Below are 13,273 nucleotides of genomic sequence, written 5' to 3'. Positions count from 1 at the left end.
GTGATAGACAACAGAGTAGTCAGGGAGGTATCACAAGATTTCAGTTAGGGATTGAGTTAAACTTGTTCTGTCAGAGTCGTTAAATCAGCATCAAAACAGCAAATATGTTTTAAACCAGGCAGTTTTTTTGATACTTTTGTGATTGCAGTGTTCCATGATTTAGATTAGAGCTGTTTGTCATTCAATGATTATTGGGATGTTGTGGAATTAAAAGTTAAAACTCACAGTATGTTGATTGGGACTGGTTATATGTGTTCAGTGTTTCTTGAAGATTTACCAACTTTCAAGCTGTTGTCTCCCCAGTGTTAGTTAATGATTCCAGGTGGAAAGTGTTGGCAGATTAAATATCTCCTGCTTATTTGTTTGAATTAAATTCACTAAATATTGTTGAATGGTTTGACAAAATGTTCAGGTGTTTGTGTGGTTTGTAGTCAGTATCTTTAATCATTCCACCACCAGACACAACACTGCTTCCCCATCTTCATCGAAACAACTTTTACACAGGTTTTATGCAGACTTGACGCACGTCTTTGTTCAAACATCAAAATTGATATTTATTGTCCGACAAAAATAAGTGTGAGAAAATCTGAGAAACTTGATTTTGGGACATTTTTGCTCAGACTTCAAACCCAGCTCACAGAAAATATTGTCAGGGGGAATCTTTAAACAAGATTTTATTGGATGTCGGAAACATTCTGAAAATTCCTTTGTGTGTCACAATGCTTTAAAGGGGAGGTGTAAATGTTAACTACCTTTTCGTGTTATCCTCACACCAAAAAGTTGGGTTTTGTTTGTTAGTTTGTTGTTGATTTTCTTGAACCAGGTGTTTCTGGTCTGTATGCAACACCTCCCACAGCCAATATGTATTATTTGTTCAACACAAGTCAAATAAAGATAAAATCTAATTGGACAAATATGTGAGAAAAAGAATGAAGCAAAAATACAAAAACATGTGTTTGGAAAGTGTGAATATTTGTGATGTGAAGTTGACACTTGGTTCTATTCATGGCTTGGTGGAAAAACTTATTTCACAATCCAACAATAATAATGTTATAATTACTTGAAATATTCACAGTGTATTTGTCACAAACGGAAGCAGTTACATTGAAATATAGTGTTTCTGTTGCTGCCAGGCATGTTGTAATTTAAAAGTCTGTTTTTAAAACGTTTATGTGCCAGAAAAACAGATTATTAAGTTACATTGAAAGTTCGTTGACCATTGCACGCATAAATGATTTGCTTGAGTTGCACCAAAATTGAGTCCACTGCTATCTTTGTGAATGTGATGACATGAAAATGTAATCCCCAAGCTTAATGGGAGTGGTCAGGGTTATGTAAGCCCCTACTATTGAAAGTGAAATGCAACCCCAAAAGAAGTAGTAAAGTATGTTGAGAATTATGTTTGATAAAAACTGAGCGACATAAAATACCAGCAAGAGACCATAATAAACCACCATGGTCTCACCAACCATACAAACCATCCTGAAAACACCATCAAACCCTTTGTTGACGACCACTCTTGCTGTGGTGTAAACAGCTAGGATGGCGAGACCCATGTAGAACTTGTTGGGAAGATGCCAGCATGTAGGGATGGTAGACGCCAGGACGATATTGGAAATTGTGACATGTTGTAAGGTCAGGATGCATGCAATCGTTGCAGCTATGGACAAGTAAATATTGTTATTGTAAATTCTACACAACAAAAACTAATAACCAGGTCTCAAATATAAGTTGGAACGTGTTTAAATTTCCTTTAGTTATATGAACTTACCTCGAACACCGGCAATGCTATTGTGGAACAAAACATTTATAATGAAGATTAAAATGAACCACAATGCTTTCCATTCCAATGTGAAAACGTCTTTAATAAATGTGCAGCCCTGTAACAAAGTATGCAGATATTAGAAAGTAATTTTCTTGTAAAATTGACAATGAAAGTTTGTTTCAACTTGTGTTTTTGTTGTATCTCATAATTATTTACATTTTTAAAGTGGTTTTGTTTGTAACTTTATTGGTGTTGAATGTGTGCAAAGCTGTGTGGGATAGGATCCCCAGCTTATTAATATATTTGATGAATTAATGTTTTTGCAGTTCTTTGAATTGTTTGCTCACCACGGTTACATAAAACATCACCATGACGATGTCGCAATAATTATATTGGACTTCTTTGTCTTTTGCTGGCAATCGCGCTCCAAACTCAAATAACATCAACCCTGACCAAATTGAATAACTTACCTGAAAAAAAAACACTACAGTTGTGATTTCCATGAACACAGGAAAATTAAATTTCTAAGGAGGTGAAATTCATATTAAATAGTTCCATTTGTCAACTTCACACAATCATGAAGTTGATATTTTTACACATGATTTATTTTTTAAAGTTTTTCTCACACAAACTGCTAGGAGTCTGTCTTCATTCTGTGGGTCGTGTTTTAATTCATTGGCGAGATTAAGAACCAAACTATCCATAAAATACATTCCCACAATTTCCAAACCCTATACACAAAAATAAGTTGAAGTTAAACAAAGTGAATCAAAGGTTTGACAAAAAATGAAGACAAAGAATCAGATTCAATAGAATTTCTTCACTAATTGTTCTGCGTGAAAACACAGTTGATATAAACTTGTTTTTTACTTACTCTGTACACAAGTTCAACCCACAGACCGAACCTTGGTGATAGCATGATTATCACAATCACAAAAGCAAGGAATATCTCTGTTCTGTGACCTTCCCCCATGCCACGACCTTCAAAACTTCTAAACAACAAATTTCAGTTCAAAGAAAACTTGATAAGAAAAATTAACTGAGAAATGTAAGATGTTTAAAAGCTAGTGAACTAAAAATGATCAGTGAACTGCAGACAGCTGTGCACAATGTTCTGACGTATCAAGTCTCATCAGTGCAGCTTGTGACTGATAAAGGTCTTGCCAAATAACTGACCAGCCAGAGACTATTGTACTATGCACATTGTGGTGTTGCAGACATCAATCTATAGAGTACTAGGTATGAAACACCGGTGCAGCTAACAAGTTTTGTAATCATGTGAAAAATATTTAAAAGTGTTTTTTTGTCCAAAGTTAAATGAATGAAGTAACAACATCCACTGTACGACGTGGTTAACACATATTCTTACCTCAATAACTCTGCATAATCTATTGCTCTTGCTTTTCTGAAGTAATAAAGCAAAACTGCAACTGATAATAATTTGTAAACTGCAAATAAACTTTTTCTATCCATAGCGTCTTTTGTAATTTTTGCCACCACTTCAGAAACTTTGATGACATTCAGTTCGACAGAAAACCTTTCTCTGCATTTCAACAGTGTTTTCACTTCCCCAATGTCACCTAACGGGGATTCCCCTGGTGTCTGGACGTACAAACAATGGAAAGAAATTTGACCTGGGTTAAATTTCATGTGTTGTGGAAACTGCCTTCTGCATGTTGCGACACAAATTCCTGTTAAATATGATCGAGGAACTTGTATTTTATTTCAAAGTTCACAATTTGCCTTACCTTGTGTGATCTGGTTGAGAGCATTAGAGCAGACGTAACACCAGATCAATATTGTACGCAAATAAAAATGCATTTGTGTGGTCAGATTAACGTTGAGGTAATTATTTGCCAAGCTTGCATTGTTGACCCCCAAAAGGTAAAGCAAAGTTGATATATTCCTTTTCATTGCTCCCCAGTAACGTCAAGTAAATGTAATCAACTTTTACTATGGTGTGCTGCAATATTGTGACCGAAACCCTTCTACAAGTTATTTCAAGCTGGGTTCCGTGCATGAACTATAAATATGTTTCAACATTACTGTTCCAAGTATAGTTTGTTTATGTTTAGTAATGGAGAAAATACATCAACTGTCATTTGTCATGACAACTAACCTATGAAAACACTGCCCAAGATTGTTAATTGTTTCAAATTTGTTCTGCTCACCTTAGTAAAAGTCTCCAATCCAAACCTGTTGCCTTCTGGAAATAGTAAATACCCATTGCTACTGCAATTGTTCTGTAAGCAGTTCAAATATCTGTGTTCATTCTTTTGTAAGCTTTGTAAGCTTTTTATGTTGTTGCTTCTGGACTTCTTGCTTCAACTTGTGCTCTACACAATTAACTCGGAGGCAAATTAATTCATGTGCCTCAAAACCAGAAAATCTGTCTCCTATTTTGCAGGCTGTGTCCACTTTGCAAGATCAACATGCAAGACAAACCCAAACTATTGGCAATCACAACTATTACGTACTAACTGGTGTCAGATGGCTGACAATGGTCATTAATTATGGGCATATCACGTGTGGTTTGAGTTGTGAATTGTTGGAAAGTTCATTTCTGGAACTTTTCATCCCATCTCTATGTCATGTTGTAGAGCAATTACACTCTCAGACTTCAGAGTATGTGTGTCAACTGTCAAGCCCAAGCATAAACTCAAAACAAATGCAATAATGATGAACACTAAAGATTACATATGCAAAAAGCTCACAATCCACCATTCCCAAGACTATTCAAACCACAGTTGTCATAGCTGTTGTGTAGATAAGGAAGATACAGGGGTGTACAGTTGCTGTGGTAAATGACATAATGTTGGAATAACTAATGTTGATACCAGACTAAAAAAAAAAGGGGTACTTGATGTGACAGCAAATACTTTCAACAGTTGGTCAATTTGTAATAAAAAACCATTAAACATTCTTGTGGAGGTGGGTGGGATTGTATGCAAATGAGCTCATGTTTGTCCGAACACGTTACGTCGGGTTTCGAGTTACATATTATTGTTCTGCAGGAAAACTGTGCTCTCACCAAATGTTGACCTTATATGGTTTCTTCGTGTGTTTTAATATATTTCCAGTCTCACTCAGCCAGTTTGCCTCACTCAGCCAGTTTGTTTATTTCAAAAGAAAAGAAAATTTTACAAAACAAAATTTCTTTCTGACACAACAATGTTTTCAGGGCAAATATTTTGCTTCAGTTATATTAGTTTTCTAAACCTAAAGTGAATGATTTTATTGTGATGATGATGAAAATCTATGAAATTTAATCTCTTTTGCCTAAAAACTACAAGTTGTCACACATTTGTACAGTGTTAACGTTACTCACAATATCAGATTACTTGCCACAGTTAACAAATTGTGTTGTAACAAGGAAGGGGGAAAAGTTGTAACAACATCACTGCATTATATTTACACTCTTTCAGGCAGGAAAACATTTGTGTAACAAAAACTACTTGCTCTACTTAAGGTCACATAAAACTGTTTCAAAGAAAATACATTTGAAGAAAGAAGAAATAATGGGACAGAAAAATCAACTAAAGATAATCTCAATTGTTTTACAATTGTGTGATAACAGAAGGTTTGTTGCGTGCTTGGGTGAACACAGGAATCCACCATTGAATTGTGTACACAATTGTTGCGGTGACCACTAGTGCCACCTGGTGGAAGTACAGATCGAACGGACAGCTTGGAATGATAACAAGCAGAAGGATTGCGATGCCAATGATGCAGATGTAGGGACTAAAACGTACTCTATCTTCTGTTGAGGTTTCTGCATGTGAAAGTTAGATTGTGGCTGCTGCGTTTAGTTATTCACTAGGTATTATCTGACCCATGTGGTTCATAATTATTAGCATCACTACGAAATCCATTAAATGAACATTTGCTTAAGTGTAAATCGCCACTAGCAGATTACACCAATATTTAATCACAAATCAACCTGGCTTGAAGCTTGCAATAATCAGAACAATCAGTCCAGTAATTATCAGCATCAAAACCAGGATAATTGAGTTGATTTGAGGCCACATCCAGTATTCGTTGAACACAAACTCTGAAATCTGTTGCCATGGATGGAATTAGTATTCCCTTTACTGGTGGTAAGTGCTGTCATATTTATTCTCAATGTTTTCCTCAAGGGATGCACATTTACTTTTGCAACTGGGTCAACTATATTGTAAAATGAACGAAGCAGACAACGTACCAGTGACACAACAACCGTTGCCGCTAGGAACAATGCATATCCCCGTTGATAACTGACTGAACATTTCGGAATGGTTGTGATTCCAGCCAATGTAGTTCCACACAGAACAGCGTATCCAAACTAAAATTAACAAACATTTCATGCAAATATTTCCATACTGTGGATAAGATTTAAACAACTTACGTAACCAATACTGATGTTGTTCTGAGCAAAGAAATGAAACTTTTCCAGGAGAAACTTGAGCCACATCAGGAGACACATTTGTGTTGACTAGAATCAATAAACTGTTAAACTCATCAGGTTGTGAATAAAACAACTTACATGGATGAGAACAGACAACAGCAGGGACCAGAATGGAACCAACAAGCTAACTCCAATCACTACAGTCAGTGCTACAGGTAGAACACTGTAAACACATTCAGTCAAGTCCAGTTTGCTGCTATCACCTACCATATACTGACACCTGTATAACAAATTTATTTGTTATTAACTTGGAGTAAATTAATCATAAAGTCACAAATATTGTTGTTGCCTTTCATGTTAATTCACCACAATATCAGAACTATACAATAAATGTCTATTGTTGATACTTGTGTGTTTACAAAACCATACAAGTTATTTCCATGTGAATCAATGGCTTACCTGAAAGGTGACAGATGCTCTGTTGAGTCATATCCTATCAAAGCTAGCTCAACAGCAATCAGCAGAAGTTTTGCAACATTTGTGATCCAACTATATTTCTTTCCCACAATGTTGCTGCTAGCTTCAACTTCCGCTATCAATTCTGTTTTTTCAACAGATACAGTCGTAACAGTCATTTTTGTCAATATGCCTGTCAACAACTTCATACAACAGATAGATCAGTGGAAACTTACAGCTAAACGTTTACAGCCACCAATAGGTTGGTTCCCTTTATCTGCAAAACTTGACATAAAAGAAAAACAGCCCAAGCGGTGGAACAATACAGGGGGATTCCCCTCTTTTCTCTCTTATGTGTCTGGAGGTATCCAACCATGCAAATGTTGTGTTAACTTTGCCGGTTGACACATGCTATCTGAGGATTGCTTTTCTCCAACAGGAATTTAATAAAATTAAACATTTAAATGTGCGAGTAGAATAAAATATTCATCTGCACAACACAGGCATGAAATCATATCTTTTTTGTCCAAATTTGTTTTCAATTGAGACCTGGCTGGAACTTTCTATCCCACTTCCTGTCTTGGCTGCTGTCGTAAACTGAGTGGAGAAGGGTGTGATGGTTGTAAACTTATTATACCCCAACAATCCCATGCAAATTGAGACTGTGTACGTGGGAATTTAAACAAAAGGTGGATGGAACGTGTCTTGTCTACACCATTGTTTTCATTCATTGTGAATTATTATTGATTGTGAAACTCGAACCATTGAGAACTTATTTCTACAGAAAGCTGATATTTCAGCATATTGTTTCCACTTATGCAAATGAACACACCCATTAAATTCCATTCATAAATAGACACAAAGTGTCACAATTTGCAGTTGCGCAATATGTTTATCAAAATAATCTACACAAACTGCAAACTTGAACTGATATTTTCATATCAATGATAGTTGATCAAAACCTGCATCCAACTTGCTGAATCATGTTTTATTACAACGAGTCACAGAAAACAACGTGGATAATCCACAAACAAAAAACACATCAAAGCAATCTGTCGCAAAGGTTTAGGTTGCAATGGTCAGATATTACACATATAGTAAAGGTAGTGCTGAAACTTTTAACAATTTTATCCAGCTTTCAGTGCATCAAACAGTTGACTAACATTGTTTGTTTTTGAGAGAAACACAGTTCATTTCTGAAGCAAAGAAACTTTTTTGCTTCAAATATTTTTCTGAATCCTTTAAACAAATATTTCCGTGCTGCCTTCAGCCTCACTCGAGGAGTCCACGCTCATCATGGCACAGAGAAACAAATATATAATAACAGCCGTTGTGAGCAGAGCAATACTTGCTACTGTGTATAGCATTATTGTGCTACCTGCCATGAAATAAATGGGAGGAATGCTAAACAAAATTATCATGAGAGTTCTGGGTGAATTCCAGCCTGTGGAAAAACACAAAGAACACATTGATGCATTCCAACACAAACTTCAAAGGTGTATTTAAGTCAGATCTGTGAACCTCAGACAATTTGATTATTCCATATTGTGTTTGGATGTTTTGTGCAGTTTAAAAAGCAATCCATTCATTCAAAAATCAGTTTGATCCACTTTAACAAAGATAGATGGCATCTTACCGATAATTCTTTTCAAACCAAAAACCAACAATCCTGAAAACAACGGACCACAGAATAATATAATGAAATATTCCATCCCAAATTCTTCTTGGTATGGATTTAGTTTCATTTCAACAATCTAGAAAACAGCAAAACATAACAAAAATATAATAATGTTGGAGCCATATTAGTTCTTGTACCATTCCAAGAGTAATACCAGTCGAGCTTCCGATTGTGTAAATAATTGTGGTTTCGTCTTCGACCCATAAAAGCTTGGCTCCAACCTCGAAAACGACAAGTCCCCAAAGTATCGCATATCCAACCTGAAAGATATTTAGGTAAAGTAATGTTGTGGAAACAAGAAGTAAAATATGTACAAGTAGCTACAGTCACATCACATTTTAAACAACAATTTTAAAGAGATTTTATTGTTCCCCCGTAGTTGTGGTTCATATTTGTTGTTTAGACTGAGAAACATTTTCAAGAGATTTTCATTTTGTTTTCTTTCACCAAACTAGGACGCAGATTTTGAGATTGTTGAACTAATAATCTTGTGCAGTTTCCAAAGTTCTGTTGTTTGCATTTCCGTTACTGTGTTTGTTAGTTAATTTGAAACAGTTTGTCTTGTGAAATACAAGCACCCCCACAAGCAATTCATAAAATTGAGCAAAACATTTCAGCTTACATAACCGGTGGTAAGCAAGTTGTTATCTGTGCTTTGTTGGAAATGTTGAACGTTCACCTTCAATGTTAGAATCAATCCAGCTTGCAGAAGCTAAATACAATGTATTGGAAATTGCCTGCAGCCATACGAGAAGTTATTACTGTACCTTTGTGCAAGATGGTTGCAATTAAATCTTTCAATTTTTAATACAATTTTTTATATGATCCTTAACAAATCTATATCGTTAGGGCTTCTAAAGCAACTTGAAATTATGCAAACTTTTTTGTTTGTTTATTTTATTTTAAAAACTTTTAAATTTTCACTCACCCTGGTGGCCATGATTACAATTGGTAACCTTGGAACTAAACTTGCCATCCATGTTATGCAAATAACCAAGGTTGGAAACCAGTTTGATGAAACAATGATGTCTCCCCCGGTGTGAGTGATCTGGGAGCTAAAAAACATCATATTTTACATAAATAATATCACAATACCAAAAAAAAAACAAATTTGTTTATCTTCTGTGTTGTACAGTTGATGGCTGTAGACTTTACTGAGCATAGATTTGGTTCATATTCTGTGTACTAATAATACTACAGCATGTATAAACACAATTATATTCAATCCCCTACTGTAAACAAAACCTTAGTAGTAAACAAACCTGAATGGTGAAATTGGTCCAGCAAAATCAACAAAAACACAAATTAGAGACGTCATGTAAAGCAGAGACTTGCAAATTGTCTCCTTCATGTTTCCATTCCCTGTCGAGATTGACGCTATGATTATTTTCTCCTTACTGTATATCATTTCTATGCCTAATTTGACAAATCTGTTCTGTATTTTTAAACAGTTTTTATGAAATACTGTGAGAGTTTGATCAGAGGTTTTTCCAAAGTGCAAGTTGATCTGATTACACCAAAACCTCAAGTGAAATATGAGCAGAGAATGCCCACAGAAGGACTAGTTCCTCTTTTCTAGCTTTAAAGTTTTAAATGCCTACTCTCCATGTTATAATTGGATGTCTGGCATCACGCACACGACATTTACATGCCTTATTCACGTGTTGTGTTGCAATGTTGGAGTGTTTCACCGTGGCGTAGCAACAAAGGAATTCAATCCATTTAGTGATAGCTGGAATAATTGAAAGTGAACAAAGTCACCAGTGTTGATTTAACCAACGTTTGTCGCTGGCAGTTGGTGTAGACAAGTTATCCAAGTAAAACTTCTGCAATATTAAAATGGCAACCATTTTAAGTGAATGACTGCATTTGGTCGCCAAGAAAACAAGTGACACTAACAACTTAATACAGCTACAGAATACCTTCAACTTGTATAGCAGCCAATCTCAAACTTGGTAGTCATGATATTTTACAAACTACTACTGTATCTGCCCTTTAGATTCTTTGTAGAAATCGACAAATAAAGCAAAGCATTTTAATGGTTGGAACCAATAGCAGTGTTGAAAGACAGAAGTTTGGGTGCACATAAACATTCAGTGTGGCAATGACAAATTGATGACAACCTTGTGCTTCATGATATGCAGTCAGAATTCATGAAAACATTTAGGAGTGTTTGTTAATTTTATTCAGTACCTGAAAATTATTTTTTGCTTTAAATCAAAGAAATTGTCTGAAAATTTGATTGTACAACTTTGATTACAATGGCATCCTCATGTTGCAGCAACGACACATCGCAATAAAGTCAACATTATGGAACAGCTTACCACACATAATCTTGATTCAAAACACACAAAAGTTGCTAAAATGAAAAAAAAAACTTTCTTCATAGATGAAAAATCTCACTTGAAGAAGAAAAACACTGCAGAACATAGAAATCATATTGTTACTTCAAAGTTGGGTTTGTTTTAAATCCCGGTGTCTGAGCGACTTGGAGCCCTGTGTATTTTCACAACCTGCACTGTGTTGAGGGTTGCAGGCCCAGCCTTAACCTGGACTTTTGGGATCGTCAAACTCCACGCAGCGAACGTGAAAAAGTACATCAACACACTTGAGATGATTATCCCAATGCAGGTAATCATTTCTGGGGTCAGTTTTGATATTCCAACAAGGATGTATGTGAGTGGGGCTGAAATGATTACCATGGCAACTGTGTGGAGATCCAAGCTGTGTTCCAAAACTGTTGAGAATGTATTTGCTGTCATTTATTTGCTTTTTTTATAAATTGGATTTTTGAGTTCTCTTCTCTCTGTATGGTTAAAAGTTAAGGTGGCTTAATCTACATCTCCACAATCCAGAATATATTTCTAGGGTAAACCTTGTATGATTTCTATGGTGTACCTGTAGTGAAGCAGTTGAAGAGAATTGTGTTGAAAACCATGAGGAATAATCCAACTGGACCGAATATAAGGACGAGATCCAACAGCAGCAAGTCACTCTGGTATTTGTTTACTAATATCTCTGCCAACTGCAATGTGAAACCAAGTGGTTAAAACTAAAATATTTTCCTACCACACGGTGTCGCCACATGTTCATGTCCAATCTCACACGCCAGTTGAAGAACTTACCATCAGTCCAAACGACATCACAGATATGAACACGATGACGAATATTTTGTGTTTTCGTTCAGTTCCACGCTTGTCAGCAATCACATCTCCCAACACAAGTCCACATAACAATGCAAATCCATACTGGAGAAGAAAGTGAATACAGGTTGGTTTCCATCAACACAAACAGTTTCATGTTTTTCTTCAAAACTATTTTCATTGCTTGAAATTATGTTCAACAAAACTATGATTTGATTTTGCTGGTGATCTTGCAAAGTGACTTTTCTAACCAGAAAACATGCGCGTTTTACTTACATATGCTGGGGAAAAGTTGTCACTGATGAACTGATAGTAAAGCTGTTGTTGTATCGTTACCTTGACGATAAGAATTCCAGTAACCTGAAGGACCTGCAAACACACCCGGGAAATTTAAGAACTTTATCATTGGCTTGTGGTAAACTGTACATAGCATTGTTGGATGCTGGATTGAATGAAGGAATTTTACATTTTGAAACAAATATTTCATTGAATGACATAAGGCTCACCCTGCCAATAGCAATGAGAAGGAATGGAAATCTTGGTATGGAGACGACCAGTTGGATGACCATTATACTGATGGTGATCCCAACAGATAAAAATGTTTTTGAGCAGACCGCCACAAGGTCAGATCCTTTGTATTGATTCACATGTTGGCAACTATGGAAGGATGTGATGGTTTAACAGAAAGTGTGGTCAGTATAATAAGCAGGTTTCTGTTTGGTGTTTCTTTGTTTTAAAATCAACAAACTTGCAATCTTTTAGCAAATTTTGGAACAGAACCCCGATTATAGTGAGTTGCAGACAGGGCTATTGTTTCCACCCAGTAGAACTTCTATTGTTTGTTAAATTTGAACCAAACCATTGCATATTTATCAGTCATATTGCTTTCATTTGAAGTTGGGGAACTAAATAAAAGGTTGGGGAATGACATAAGAATTTGGATGTAGGAAATCCCCACAGAAAATCCTTTTAACGGTTCAATGCACAAGAATTCATTCCATCTATTTTGTGGCCAGGAAGAAGAACCGAACCCCTGGTAAAAATTGTTTTCTTTTTTTTGCCAAACTATGTTTTTCACATTAACACACTGGGCGACGTGACACAAGTATATTTGAACAGTAGCTGGTGAGCTTTGGCTTCAAGTTTCTAGTGCTTGTTTAAGTACAGATTCACGATAAGCAATGGAAATCATTTACATGAGAACTTTTTGTTCAGCAAATACAGCAACAGTAAATGATGCGTCACAACCAATGCCAGTTAATGTTTTTTATGGCTGTTATGAGAGGGCCTTTTAATAAAAGTGATTTTTATTGTCATATTGTACAATGCAGAATCTTAACAGTTTCATAATTACCATTGATATTTTGATAGTTTTTACATTATCCCCTTGCACACGCATGTACTCGGATTGTGAACTTGCTATTTACAAAAAAAACATTTTAATTTAATTTTTTATCTCATTTGATAAATTGCCATCAGTCAGTTTAACATCAATCACCTGTATGTTGAATCCTCAGAAGTCCAATCAACAATGCAGAGTATGATTATAACAAGTATTACCAACACTTTCCATATAAGGAGTGGTTTCAGAAGTGAAACACATCTGGTCTGTGAATTGCTTTGCCTTTGGCTCAAAGTGTATTCTGTCCTACCTGAATCCCTGGAGCTCAGGAAACTTTTTTCCATTTTCTTCTTCTCTGTTTATTTTAGGGTTTTCTGTTCATTGCGGTCATATTCTATTTGGTTGTTGACACAATTTCTTACTAAAATGTTTTTCTGTAAAACATTGGAATATGTTACATTATGAAATACTTAAAGTCTACTTTATGAACAAAAGCAAACACAAT

The 13,273-nt window shown here is 35.7% G+C and overlaps 5 protein-coding genes across 6 annotated transcripts in view; 1 reads left to right on the top strand and 4 right to left on the bottom strand.

Moving 5' to 3' along the window:
* LOC145894451 (uncharacterized) lies at positions 1-3,298 on the bottom strand. The gene is made up of 6 exons (XM_082983046.1): positions 3,135-3,298; positions 2,640-2,757; positions 2,392-2,496; positions 2,113-2,235; positions 1,772-1,880; positions 1-1,660 (listed from the first exon to the last, which is right to left on the bottom strand). Exons 1-6 carry the CDS (start codon positions 3,236-3,238, stop codon positions 1,269-1,271), a joined length of 951 nt encoding a protein of 316 aa, XP_082839172.1. The 5' UTR covers positions 3,239-3,298; the 3' UTR covers positions 1-1,268.
* Positions 1-13,273, top strand: part of LOC145894449 (intersectin-1-like) — a 34,928-nt gene that overhangs the window by 10,001 nt on the left and 11,654 nt on the right. The gene's annotated exons all lie outside the window — the stretch shown is intronic.
* On the bottom strand, positions 4,866-7,172 carry LOC145894452 (uncharacterized). Its single transcript, XM_082983047.1, has 6 exons — positions 6,609-7,172; positions 6,288-6,429; positions 6,150-6,236; positions 5,967-6,086; positions 5,706-5,823; positions 4,866-5,537 (listed from the first exon to the last, which is right to left on the bottom strand). The coding sequence occupies exons 1-6, from the start codon at positions 6,812-6,814 to the stop codon at positions 5,323-5,325; spliced, it is 888 nt and encodes a 295-aa protein (XP_082839173.1). The 5' UTR covers positions 6,815-7,172; the 3' UTR covers positions 4,866-5,322.
* Positions 7,585-9,797, bottom strand: LOC145894453 (uncharacterized). Its single transcript, XM_082983048.1, has 6 exons — positions 9,546-9,797; positions 9,212-9,338; positions 8,906-8,995; positions 8,421-8,543; positions 8,242-8,359; positions 7,585-8,049 (listed from the first exon to the last, which is right to left on the bottom strand). Exons 1-6 carry the CDS (start codon positions 9,689-9,691, stop codon positions 7,847-7,849), a joined length of 807 nt encoding a protein of 268 aa, XP_082839174.1. The 5' UTR covers positions 9,692-9,797; the 3' UTR covers positions 7,585-7,846.
* LOC145894450 (uncharacterized) lies at positions 10,281-13,230 on the bottom strand. Its single transcript, XM_082983044.1, has 6 exons — positions 12,925-13,230; positions 11,933-12,083; positions 11,703-11,795; positions 11,409-11,531; positions 11,182-11,308; positions 10,281-11,020 (listed from the first exon to the last, which is right to left on the bottom strand). The coding sequence occupies exons 1-6, from the start codon at positions 13,110-13,112 to the stop codon at positions 10,749-10,751; spliced, it is 954 nt and encodes a 317-aa protein (XP_082839170.1). The 5' UTR covers positions 13,113-13,230; the 3' UTR covers positions 10,281-10,748.

Source organism: Ascidia mentula, chromosome 3, assembly GCF_947561715.1.
Source record: "Ascidia mentula chromosome 3, kaAscMent1.1, whole genome shotgun sequence".
Taxonomy (NCBI): domain Eukaryota; kingdom Metazoa; phylum Chordata; class Ascidiacea; order Phlebobranchia; family Ascidiidae; genus Ascidia; species Ascidia mentula.
This window is presented reverse-complemented; position numbering and strand designations above follow the sequence as displayed.